The sequence below is a fragment of the Paralichthys olivaceus genome, chromosome 15 (assembly GCF_024713975.1).
Source record: "Paralichthys olivaceus isolate ysfri-2021 chromosome 15, ASM2471397v2, whole genome shotgun sequence".
Taxonomy (NCBI): domain Eukaryota; kingdom Metazoa; phylum Chordata; class Actinopteri; order Pleuronectiformes; family Paralichthyidae; genus Paralichthys; species Paralichthys olivaceus.
The window spans coordinates 20,724,695-20,738,212 of record NC_091107.1 but is presented as its reverse complement, the minus strand read 5'-3'; the positions used below and the strand labels follow the sequence as shown (position 1 = coordinate 20,738,212).

General features: G+C 44.1%; 1 protein-coding gene across 4 annotated transcripts in view; it reads left to right on the top strand.

Moving 5' to 3' along the window:
- The first annotated feature begins 1,784 nt into the window (after positions 1 to 1,784).
- mark4a (MAP/microtubule affinity-regulating kinase 4a) overlaps positions 1,785 to 13,518 on the top strand; it is a 29,154-nt gene continuing 17,420 nt past the window's right edge. For 2 of the 4 annotated variants that reach the window (XM_069510436.1, XM_069510438.1), the window contains exons 1-5: positions 1,788 to 2,546; positions 5,747 to 5,944; positions 7,106 to 7,159; positions 12,494 to 12,542; positions 12,926 to 12,991. In XM_069510436.1, the coding sequence (XP_069366537.1) occupies positions 2,493 to 2,546; positions 5,747 to 5,944; positions 7,106 to 7,159; positions 12,494 to 12,542; positions 12,926 to 12,991 (421 nt within the window). In that variant the 5' untranslated portion in view covers positions 1,788 to 2,492. Of the gene's footprint in view, positions 2,547 to 2,714; positions 2,736 to 5,746; positions 5,945 to 7,105; positions 7,160 to 12,493; positions 12,543 to 12,925; positions 12,992 to 13,518 lie in introns of those variants that run through there. The other 2 variants (XM_069510439.1, XM_069510437.1) reach the window with 2 other exon arrangements.

Sequence of the window (13,518 nt, the reverse complement as noted above, 5' to 3'; positions counted from 1 at the left end):
ACATGGACGGAGTGGAAACAAATGTGTCAATGGAAATATCATAATGTCAGAGGTTGAAAAAGAGGGGATTTGAAATGGTGCTGCTCCTGTTCATCCGAGGGTTGCCTACATGCAGTTTTCAGTGTGTTGAGAAGAGGATGGGTTAGCATATGAAGCGCATAGAGGATGAATGCTGGGTGAGCAACTCTAAACTGAGTTCCACTAATATCTTCTATCTAATACTAATTGGACATTTTCTCACGGTTTAAGTCCTGTTTCAGCAGATTGAATTACAGAGATACTCTGATTTGGACTGACACCTCTGTCTTTTTAAATGATTTGCTTCACCTTGGCAGCCACAGTGCAGACTACACTCTGTGCAGGGCAGTGCCTCACCATCCACCGTGAGCACCGGATCATACGAGGGCAGAGAGAACACCGGGATGAATCAGAGACGTGGATGGTGAAGCTCTGTACTTCGGCCATCTTTGGACAGTTTCTGATCATTTACGCACAGACGCGGCTAAAGCCGGCAGTGGGCTGTGTTGTGTTGGACATGTCAGCACATCTCTGATGTGGCGCATCTCGACTGCGTCAAGTGACATGGGGTTAGACGGATGAGACAGGAAGTTTGAAGATTTGGTTTCCACAATAAAACAGTAATATTGGGAAACTGGGGCATTGATCCACTGTGATGCACTCATCTGTCCTGACCATAGACTGTATATAAAAAGGTCTGGACACTGATGCTTCACCCCCACAGCCAAGTGCTTTCTTCACCTTATGTAAAAAAAAATTTTTATCCTGTGATTGTTAGCACTTTTCTATTTTGCAATATATATATCTATTTTACCTATATTAAGGCTACAAAGTGCTTCACAAAATACATAATGACGAATGAAAAGGTGAAGGTTCAATTCAGTTCAATTTTCAGTGCAAAATCCTAACATATTAAGCTCGAGAGCTGAGAATTTATAAGGAAACCCAACAATGAACCAGCACTTTGTTTGGGGCGTGATATGAGACCAAAATCCGAGCAGCAGCATTTTGAACAAGCTGCAAATGAGTTATAAGGTTTGACTGAGTCATGTATAAGGGACATTGCAGTAGTTCAGACTGGAAATATTAAGGCATGTAAGCTTTTCTAGGTCAGGGAGAGATAAAACTGATTTCATTTTGAATATATTTTGTAGTTGGAAGTAAAAATTTGCTCTTGTCTTCTTTACTCTTTTATTGTAAGAAGTCAAGAGGTCTTTCATATAGACATGCAATTTAATCTTTTTCTACTTCCTTTTTGATTTTCTCCACAGTCTTTTAAGACCAAGCAACCTGTCATCGACCCATGGAGAGGTGTTAACTCACACCTCGTTTTGATAGGAGCTGTGATATCCACTGTCATTTGACAGAGATTATTAAAGCCACTAAGTTAATCATTAGAACTGGATGATTTATATGGGACATGATCAATACGACCTATGGAAAAGTTTGATGAGAATTTTGATGCTCTATGTTCATTCAAGACATGTGAGCTTGTACTTCTGAGGTGTTTTCTGGCAGTGGGGGAACAGAAAGTCAAACTTAACACAAAGATGATCAGAGGTAAAAACATCTTCCAAGGTTAAAAGAATTGATTTTCTGACCGAGAGTAAAAACTAAAGCTAAGTAGACAACGATTTATTACATTCAATCATTATTAAATGATGATAATAATAATAATACTAAGATATGTTAATAAACAGAACTGAAACAGATGAACTGAGAAGTAAAAATATGAGTGACATGTATGACTGTTGTTTCCATAGCCAATGTTTCATACAGGTGAATGACGCGGTCGCCACCAGGGCTTTTACTTCCGAAGCACTGACCGGAAGTGCTGTGTCGGTGTCTTCTCTGTGGATGACGCTGGTGCGCATCTCACCGACCGGGACACAGATCCGTGGACACCTCGGCCTTTTCCCCGCCGCACCGACAGCCGCGTTTCCCCGGGAGCTGCAGCAGAGCGGAGCGGCTGGCCCTCGCTGCCGTCGCGGGTCGGAGGAGGACGCCGGTCGGTCGCTCAGTGTTAATGACAGCCGGAGATGACGGTCATCATCCTCATCCAGGAGCAGCCCTGCTTGTTTTGTATGGCGAAATGAGGCAGGGGGTGGAGAGACGCCACAGAGACGCTGGGCTCCGGCCAAACATCGCCGCATTTTAGCGCTTCTTCGATGCTCGGGACTTGCATTGCATTGCATCTGCTGCACCGCTGATCGTGTTTTCTGCAAAGTGCACGGTGGAAATGCAGCTCGTCTGAGGACACCCCCCCACCCCCTCCAGATGTCCGTTGCTGCTGCCATGACAGGCAGAGGTCTCCTCTCGACCGCGGCTCAGCCGGTAGGAGAAGAGGCGGATTGATTCGGGACGGTGGGTCTCATCTGCGGATGTTATTATTGTGTGCGTGGAGCCTGCTGTAAATATCATCCGCGCACACGCGCCGTGATTGCCACTCAGGGAACGGGGAGAAAGAAAGCAACATGTCTTCTCGATCTGCATTACCGTCTGGAAACGACAGGAGCACCGGAGACCATGTAAGTGCAATTACAGCCTATAGCCTGCATGTGTGTGCGTGTGCGCGCAGGGGATAAACCGTGCACGTCCCTCCTCATGTATGTGGCCTCTGGCGCTCTCTGGCTTTATTCGCGGTGCACACCGGGGTCACAGATGCTGCCGTTTCTCCTCATGAGGTGCGGGGACTCTGGAGGTTGTGTCGGATGCAGGTTTGAGCAGCACCACGTCATTCAGGATGTGCTAACCTTGAGTGTGTGCGCAGGGGGAGAGCCGATGGCAGGCGAGCAGCCCGGGATGAGACCACCCGCATGAGATAACACTCAGCGGGGATGCGCAGCGAAAACCAGCCGTCACCTCTTATTATAAGGCTGTGGAGAGAGAGAGTGATGTCACATTAGAGCTTCTCCCCACTGCTGCTGTGTTGTGTGCGTGCGTGCGTGTGCGTGCGTGCACCCCCCCTCTAGAAATTGGATGGGTGGGACAGGAGCACAGAAGGCCAAAATAAATGTATAGAGAATATCTGGGTTGTTCGCATGAGGCGAGGGGATTACTGCGTAAAATGATGTGCAGTCCGTTGCTGCGCAGCCTACAAAGCGCCCAACCCCAGAGCCAGTGGGTGTCAGACAGAGCCGTACATTGAGTACAGTGGAAAACAGAAGCGGCCTGCAGGAGAGACAGAAGCCAGGAGGATTTATTCATGTGAGGCAGTCAGAATAACAGAGTCCACACATGCACTCTGTCTGTCTAATCTGTCTATCTATCTATCTGCCTGTCAGTCTATCTATCTATCTATCTCTTCATTAATGTGCATCAAAATGGTGACATGACTGATTGGCGTTGCATTATGTCATTTCTCTGCTTTAAACACTTCTGGCAAGATTCCCCCCATCTGTCTGTTAGCAGAGCTTTCAGCACAGAGGGGTGGTTAAGCCAGTAGATTTGTGTGTGTGTGTGTGTGTGTGTGTGTGTGTATGTGTGTGTGTGTGTGTGTGTGTGTGTGTGTGTAGGTGGGGGGGTCTACATATATTACTCATGTAGTCACATTATGGGTTCCACATAATAATTGTTGCAGGGTAAGGTTAGGTCCAGGGTTAGTGATAAGTAACTAGTTATTTTTCAAACTTAGTCTGTAGGAAATTAATGCAAATCAGTGCAATGTCCACAAAAGTCATGAAGACTGTGTATGTGTGTGTGATGTTCATTTGTGTGTGAGTGTCCAAGAGGTGCATGATTGATTGTGAATGCAGATCCATTCCTTCCATGAGAATGCATCTGGATCTGCTGTCACCACTCCACAGTCGAGCGATGATGACAGATGAGTGAATTGACCGGCTGAACCATTGTGTTGCCGTGTTGGCACAGGTGAGGCCTGGCTCCATCGGCGTACAGTCGGTGGACTCATGTACTCAGCTGCACGCTGCGAAAGCCTCTAAAGCTCTTGGTTGGGACTCTCCGATGTGTCGAGTGGACTGTAGAGAGTCCAAATTGGCTCAGAGGTGGGGCGTGAGAACAGGAGTGGGAGTTAGGGAAGGAGGGAGTGTCTGAAGGAGGGGCCTAGGGCTGCATGGTTGTGTTTGCATTTCCGAGTGTGTGTGTGTGTGTGTGTGTGTGTGTGTGTGTGTGTGTGTGTGTGTGTGTGTGTGTGTGTGTGTGTGTGTGTGTGTGTGTGTGTGTGTGTGTGAAGCTGAGAGCAAAATGACATGCTGGGGGGATGGAAGTGCAATGCCTCAGGGCTTGGGACTGGCCAGGGACCACTGTGCCAGCATCTGCTCCCTTTTTCTGCTTTCCTCCTACATCCCTCTCTCCACTATTTGTTTTTCTCTCATTCTTTTCTTCCCCCTTTGCATCAGAGATCCTGGTATCTCCATCTCCTGTTATTTTCCTCCCCCCACCATCTATCCTCTGTCTCTTCTCCTCTTCCATCGTTTTGTCACATGACAAGATTCTGCTTCATACTGTAATACATCAAGCTTTGTTTGTGTAAATGCATATTGTTGTCCTCTCCTTCTCTTCTGCTCTGCTTCCTGGCTGAAAATGATCTGTGACTCAAGCTCTGGACTCTGTCGTCGCTGCATAACAATACTCTGAAGCACCGGGCTCCAGAATCAAGCAGCGTCGAGCAGCTGACTGTTTACAGGGCAGTGGAAGCCTCAGGGCTCCCTCATGTTGCAGTGAAAGCATCACCTTTATAGTCTGTCATACTGCATGAAGACATCCTCCAGCAGTCAAGTGGTCGAGCTCTGAAGATGATGATGCGGAACCCAAAATGGAAACATTATGTTCTAGTGTTCACGAGCTGGACAACAGCTGTTAACTAAGAAATGAAGGGCATGGGTTCACTCAGTTCAGCATCCCTCCTGTTTGTAAGAGAGTCATATGATACTTCTCAGTCTATCAGTAGATAATATTGTATATAACACCAGGCTGCTTTCTGTAACTGTGTTTACCTGTGTGGTTTATGTCAGAGCGCGCGCACACCTGTGGACCAGTCACTGCTCAGTGACTTCCACAAATGCAGCAGATACTGTAGCTGCTTTCAGACATGCACTGAACTCCGGTTAATGCCTGGACATTTTCCGGAGTGAGAACCCCCAGACATTCTTAGGAGTTTCTGCGGCCAGCCCCCTATAAAACTCAATTTCCAAATGATCTCACACGGCAAGAGATCCTCCAGAGGATTCACCGCCAGTGACGTGTTTCTGACACGGGACAGATGTGAAACAGGTTGAAAGGATGAAAAAGTGGTGACATAAACGTAGAGGACTTTGAATAAGATGTCTAAAGAGCTTTTGGTGATAACGGTCGATGCTGGTGTCGATGTGCTGTAAACAAACACACGTGATCTCAGCAATGGAGTTATAGGTTGTGCCTCAGGTGTCTGAGCTAAGAATCTCCTGCTGCCTTGCTCATGTGTGAAAGGCAACCTCCAGAGAAAGTCCAGACCCAGTTTTGCGGACATTCTCCGGAGGTCATGTGTGAAAAGAGCTTCTGTGAGCAGGGACACAAAGTTCCCTGTCCAAACACTGTTTAGCTTCAGCACATTCTTCAGTGTGCAGTGTGTATAATCAGCCAGCAGAGACAGAAGGGCCTCGCCCACATGATTTTACCTCTGTGGACCATCAGTGCTCCAAGTGTACAGTCAATCCTCCTGGAGGTCCTCTGCTAGCCCACTACTGCTGCTGCTCTCTTTAACCTCCCCTCTCTCCCTTTTTTCTTCCAGCATGTGTCGCTGGGGGCCAGTCGCTCAGACAAGGCCACCAGCCAGTCCAGCCGCTCGCTGGGTGCCCGGTGCAGGAACTCCATCGCCTCCTGCTCCGACGAGCAGCCGCACATCGGCAACTACCGTCTGCTCAAGACCATCGGCAAGGGAAACTTCGCCAAGGTCAAGCTGGCCCGCCACATTCTGACGGGCAAGGAGGTGAGCGCTGGGGGTCCAGGGTGGGAGGATGGAAAGCAGGGGTTGGATTAGGAGATGTTGAACGAGAAACCGATGTTTGTTGGGTGAAAGAAAGGCAAGAATCAACTGATGTCACTGGTGCCCTTAAGAAGTAATTATTATCCTGCCCCCTAATTGAACCTCCTCTAATATTTCTCTGTTCAAATGGTTACTTTCAATAGAAGAGATGTTGGTCCGTTGTGTAGTTACTTACAGACTGACAACTTTTAAAAGCTGAATACAAAATGATAACACAAATACATATCACTTTTTAATAAGTGGACTTAATGAAAGGTTTATAGATTGTAACTAATTGTTTTTTGAATGATTAATAAGCAATTGAATGAAGCTTTATAGATCAGTTATAAGCAATTAAGAACTACTTTTGGAAAGCCACGCTGTAAAAGATTTCTTTGACTGTTGGCACCATATGACCACTTACCTTCCTAATGGATTAGAACATTTGTATGGCCAGATAGAAAGTATCTGCACTGGCCAAAGGATGTTACAACTTCCCTGGAAATCCTGTATTTGCTGTTATATAGAGCTTATATCTGATCTATAAGGCAATAATTATCTTTAGTTTGTGGTCTATGAAGTTATAAATTGCAGAATAAACCCTTTTTATAAAAGGTGGCTTCACTGAAAGTGGTACACAAAAATGTATATTATATGTGTTATTTTGAGCTGGTTCTGGCACTATTGTCTAAAATACATTCAATATATGTAGTTTTTACTTTAAGTTTTTTTTAGTCCATGTCTACATGATGCCCAAAACACTTTGAAACCAGTTTTTCTTTTCTTGTTTCCTGAAATTGGCAGTGAACCATCATTAGCCTGGGATAGTCGTGCCAATGCAAGTCAGTGGGGATTAAAACCCACTCAAAATGGCTTTACTACAGCTTGTTGGAGTAACTGTATACACTGCCCTCAGCCCACATTCACCTGCTCTGGTAAACAATAGAATAATCTCCTCTGAACTATATTTATCTACATTTTGGGATGTTAAGAAAGGATTGTTGGACGTGGATCAGTGACATCAGCGGGACAGGCTTCCTGGCATCGTGCAGGGAGGTGATTCTAAGCAAAGGCAAATAATGATGTTGATTTGTTTTTCTGAAACTTGGTCGATGTCTCTTCCAGGTTGCAATAAAAATCATTGACAAAACTCAGTTGAACCCAACCAGCCTACAAAAGGTGAGTTCTTCCTCTTTACACTGACTGATTGTTTATGGAGGAATATGTGCAGAATGTCTTGTGGTTCAAAATGAAACACACTCACACTTTTTTTACACCACTGCCTTCACCAAGAGCAGCAATGCATCAAAAACACTTTGATTTTTTTACACTGATGTAATTCACCAAAGTACTTATTTGCCATAAGGGATTTGTAGAGGTTCAGGCTTATCCTCAGCTGCTTCCCCTCAGAGGGGGCAGGAAGGAGCGAGCGGCTGATGGAGAGGGGGCTCATGGGATGTGATGCTGTTTGGCAGGTGCTAGGGCCTGGATGGGAGCAAGAGGAGACCCCTGCTCCGGAGATCATCTCTCGTCTCTCAGGGGTAATCGCTGCCCCGAGAGGGGGTTGACTCATGTCGGAAGCTGCGGTCTCCCAACCTATTCTGTTTTTTGTGTGTTCTTCGGAACCACACATTACTTTGGATAACAACGATGCTGCGGTAATTTCTTTTTGTTCGATGTTTGTTTAAGAGGTGTCTTTGGAAAAGCTTGCGTACAGTGAGTCACAAGGAGAGCTTTTGATGGGCTGGCTTCTTTTTTCCTGCTGGTCAGCAGGTTGAGTGTTGAGCCCGAATAGTGAGGTTGGTTGTGCATGAAGGTCAGGGACAAGCAGAACAGTGGACTCTTTGGCTTCATCGAGGGGAAACCTCAGAGTGGTCCACACACACACACACTAGACTCAGATGCAGAAGCGGGAGTTTTGAGCTGTGTCTGAATTCAGGGGCTGCGTCTTTTGGAGGACGTGGTCTACCCATTCCAATAAGACCGCCTCCTTCTCGGCCACTTAGACTGAATGAGATGGTTTGTTCTGGAGAGGCTTTCCATGAACAGTATCACATCGTGCTGAACCTTTTTGCCTTGCCTTGTTGCCTAGCACTAGAGCTGGAGTTGGATGTTTTTCAATGCCCCTTGGTTTTTAACATGTGTACTATTAGCTAGTCATCGAATTGAAGCCTGATACTCGCTCCCGTGCACCATTACATCCTTGAAAAAACAGTTTGTCACTGAAATAGAATGAATCCTGGGATAGGTAAGACTGGGATGGATCCAGCAGCCTGAGTTTCTCAGGGATTGAAGGACGCCTTTGAAATGGAACAACCTAATCATACTGCTGTGACACAATCGGTCTTCAAATGCAGCCTCCGATAGATTCAGCTGCGAAATTGAGAGCTGGAGAATAGATTGGTAGATATCCAGACACAACATGGCTGCATTGACATCTGATAACATGCTCACTTGTCTCCATCTTAGCTCCCAACCATAGGAATCAAAAACTTTCCTGCCCTGTCATGTGCCTAGTGCAGCTGGATAACACAAGTCAAAGCTGTGGTGAAGGAATACATGTGAACACAAGCTTAGAGACACGAAGGGTGTGGACATTTCAATCAACCCATATTTTCTTGTAATGCTGCTTATATGTACACATTCGGGCCAACGATTCCGCCCCTCCCTCTGTCTTATCTCTTTCTACCTCGCTCGGCCTGCCGGAGCTCCTCTGCCTGCGGGCGGGAAGTGAACAGACCAGAAGAATCAAATCAGGGATGAAATAATTGTGCTTTATATGTGCGTAGTGTGCGTGTGATTCTGTTTGACTGGAAGACGTCTGTATGTCCGGCTACATATGGTAAAAACATCAGTGAAAGTAGCAGATGATTTCTGGACCCCTTGAAAGAATATTGCTAAGATCCCTTACCTCATGTCAATCATCCCACTGGAAATCTTGTGTGTTCCCATAATCATTACTATTTTTCCATTTTGCCTTACTGGAAGAGAGATTTCAAAAATTGAAAAAAAACCTTCTCCTTAAATAAACAGTGATTAAAGAAAATAATCTTTCTGATTTTATTTGAGTTCCTTTTTTGTATCTAATCTTTTGCTAAATCTCTGTATTGACAGTGCAGCGGTAGCAGTGACCTTCAGTAGTTATGCTATTATCAAGGCTTTAGTCAATAAATGCAGGTTCCAATTGTTTAATTTTCCCACAGCCGTCCGTTGCCATTTTGATCACTGACTTCCCAATACTTTGACTCATCATATTGCCTCTGCTAATACCATGACAGAGAATTGATTTTCTTTACCTCACCTGGCCTGAATGTTAGATACTCCTGCAGGAACTGTAAACTCATTTCATGCCATGTTCCTGTCTGATGCTTTTCCTGGACCCTGACTAGATGCTGTGAAAGACAATGGTGAAACATTTTAGGAGAGAGGCGAAGGATTGGCCACTGATTGGAGAGAATACTCTACAATTGGCTGGTGATGATAGCAGGCTTCTTTACATACCCGTGGGCTAGAGAAAATCCTTAGTACTGAAGACATGAAAGAGCCTATATTAGCATAATCTAGGGGGTGATGTATGTAGAGGGGGGGGGAGGAAAGAGGGAGGTGTATTGTAAAGCGGTGGATAAAAGAGGGAGAGGAAGGAAGGAAAAGAGGGAAATGAAATCACAGCTGGGAAAAATCAAACCTCAAGGAGAATGATTTTTGTGAGAGGACAGATCACAGAGAGGCAGATTACAGGAGACTGAAAACAAAATATGTGTCAGAAGTTAGATTTTTAATTGTACATTTTGTTCTCATAACACGTCCAAGTTGAATTTTACATTTTAATAAAACATTTTCCATCTGCTAGATGTTTTAATACAGCCAGGAACCTTTTTTGCCACAGTGCACGTGTGTGTCTGCTTTATTGTAGGTTTGCTTTTTACCTGTGGGTGTTAACAATGACCGGGTCGAACATGTTGCTGAGGGATCGTGTGTTGTTTTGACGGATCTGATCACTCTGCTGTACCGGGAGGATCAGGGAATTATTGGAACGCCAGAATGCTGAGACGTTTGAGCACTACATTACCCAAGATTCCCTCTAGCACAGCTGGAGAAGCAGGGAAAGAGCCTGGTCTTAATACCTGGGTCGCTATGGCAACAGTGACGTTGGGGGCTGCTGCTAGAGGAGAAGACTGCCGGAGCAGTTGAATGAATGAGGAGGGGAATAGGGGGAGACACGTCGGAAAATAGGAGAGGGGGAGGATTGAGGAAAGAGGATAGAAAAGCTTATCGCACCATCATTTTATTTTCAGATGGAGTTGATGACATGGAGGAGAGTCGCTGGTTTTCAGCGATGGCCCTTTACTGATGGACTGTGCTGTTATTTACATGAAACCAGGGGAGCTGGCTCACATTTGATCCCCTGCTCTGCTTGGACAAATTGTACAAATGTGTCCCCCCGGAGGAAACATATCACACGCAGTGAGACACGTTCAGACAGACTGGAAGTTGGTCTGCTTTTCACTGCGGATTCACACGTTTGCGTGTGGGCCTTTTTTTGCTTGTGAGGTTGTCGTTGGTTGTTGTCACCCTCGCAGATTTTCATTTGGATGAATATCAGACACAGAAAGTGATATTGTACTCATTTGGACAGAAGTATGAATTCTGCCTATACTGCTCAGCCTCCAGTGTCTTATGTCTGTCTAAAAGCATAGACTCCCCTCACTAATTTATCTAATCTAAAGTGTATCTTTTCTGTATTTGTACTCCTATTACATTGTTAAATATACAGTATCAATATCAATAATTTATTCTCGCCAAAACCTGGAGCTTACTTTACCCACAGTGCAACTCTGACTCCAACAATTTGGTCAGAAATTCAGACATGTTAGGTTCAAGCAACACCAGTGGAGCAATTTATAAGATTTTTGAAATACAAAATTGTGCACTCTGACTTGTAAAACTGGTGGAGTTTTCATAAAATGAGCTAGATTCGATTAGAGTATGTTTATTTAATGATATCTTTCTATTTAACTGTTTTAAATTCCTCAGGACTAGTGCCACTGCTATAGTGAAGTTGGTTTAGGGAAATACAGGAGTCATTTGTGGAATCCACCTCATGTTTAACACCACATGGATGTCACATTCAACTCTGCAATTGAATTTTTTTCCCAGTGAAATTGATACATTTTGCAACTATAAAATAAGTCACTGTTTCTGACAGTTTGGTCAGAATCATGCACACCAGTAGACTGCTGGGGGTCATTTTGTAGGGCTCTGGCAGTGCTCCTCTTGTTCCACCTCGCGCAAAGGAGCAGGTCCTGCTGCTGGGTTGATACCCTTCTACAGCCCTGTCCAACCTTCTTACGACCGCACATATGGATGCTCCATGCTGGAGGAGCTGGACTACCTGAGCAACCTGATTGGGCTGCAGGTACCTCATGCTACCAGTAGCGACAAGGACACTAGCAGAAGACAAAACTAAAGAAGAATCAGTCAGGAAGGATAAAGAGAGAGCAGCTGTCTCTAGCCAGCACAAGCAAAACCATTCCCTTTTTGGGGGTTTCTTGCTTTTGCCTCCATTGCACCTGTTTTCATTTTCATTTGCACAAAGCAGTGAAATTTATTCACAATAGCTTCCTAAATGGACAGATTGATATCCATGAAATTTAACTCACTTGGTGTTATACTAAGTGTTCCCTTTTTTGAGCAGTGTATGTATATATATATATACATACAACAAAAACCCACAAACAACCATGAGCAAAACAAGAGGACAAAACATATTCTTGTTTACATTTTTTTTACAGTTTGCTAATACCTGTATTGTGGAGGTACAGCTACAACACACAGTGACATCACAAACTACCAGCCACCGAAACAAAAAATCTATTTTAAAGTGCGCCTAGGTAATGCATCGATTTTTTAAGACCCCACATTGTTGCGCCTCTGTCTTTATTCCAGCAGGACGTCTTAAAATGTTATAAATTTATCTGATTTAAATGAATAAGCCAGATTGGTCTTTTGAGTGATTTTGGTGATGATCCACTTCTGAAAGTTCCACCATCAATGACCTTTTCTTTTCCTAAACGGAACAGTTACAAATGATGGAAACTAAGACTTACATTAAAACTGCATCGAATTTGTCCCAAAGGGACTATTGCAGCTTTTTTGACCGTTAAGAATAATTTCAGCTGTTGAAAATAAAAAAAGTGTGTCATACTCCTTTTTACATGACAGCCTGACAGCTCTGGGGTCATGAGAATTCTGGGACTTAAAGACGGGGTATTGTGATACTCCTCCTCCTCCTCCTCATCATCATCATCATCAAAGAACATACATGATTCTATGTTGTAAATGTGTTGTGATGAACAGGATAACAAGTGAGTCTTCATCTGTACAATCTACAACACAGATTTACTGCAGTGTGGAGAAACAGTGTTCAATACTCTAAGGCAGTGATTGGATTTTATTTCACTTTATTTATGACCAGTATATTCATGACATTAAAATGACATTTCTCCTTTGCAGCTCTTTCGGGAGGTACGAATAATGAAAGGCTTAAATCACCCTAACATAGGTAAGGCACCTTCATACATCTCTATGGACTTCATGTTTGTGTGCCAGCTTGTGCATGTGGTCTGCGTATGTGTTTGTGTGTGAGAGAGAGAGATAGAGAGAGATTTGTTTCCATATGTGACCAGACGGATGTCTAATGCTTTGAATAAGCTAGAGAAAATTCATTGACTGAACTCTAGCAGCCGACGTCTCAGGCCTTACACAGAGGTCACGATGTGGGATTTTCTAAAGCTGAAATGTCATATGGATCAAAACCCCCACAGCATTAACAGCGGGTTCCTCCGTATTAACACAGACAGGCAGCCGGCTGTGCTATTATTTATAACATGAGCAGGATTTACTTATATATATTTGATTTTAATCTGATTCTGTTTTGGGCTACAGTGCAGCTGTTCGAGGTGATTGAGACGGATAAGACCCTTTACCTAATCATGGAGTACGCCAGTGGAGGTGGGTACATTGGCCGTCATTGTCTAGGCAATGCTATGAGTTACCTGTTTGTTATATAATTTTTATATATATACTTAAATGTTTCTACATAATGTAAACTGCATACCTCCCAAGACCCAACAGTCTCCTTATGAAAGCACATATACGTTCCCTATATGCAGATTTTTATTGGGATCTGCACCAAGTTGCACAAACTCTATATATTGGTCCTCTAAATATGCCTGATTTTTTTCATTAAGATCTGTGAGTTTGTGTCTTAGAAATTAATGGAAATGTTGCAAAATGCCAAGCAACGTTAAAGAAAGTGAAAGAAATGTCCTTGATCTGCCTCCTGATCCGGATCCCACTTGAGTTTAATGGGTTCGTCCTTGGGTCAAGGCCCTCTCTTTCACAAAATCGAATGAAAATCACTCTAATCGTAATCCTGCTTCCTAATAAACAAATAAACAGATGAAAACATAACCTCCTTCGTGCAGGTAATATCAGTTATTTAGATAAAGTAGTGTCTCAGTATGCTTACTATGCTG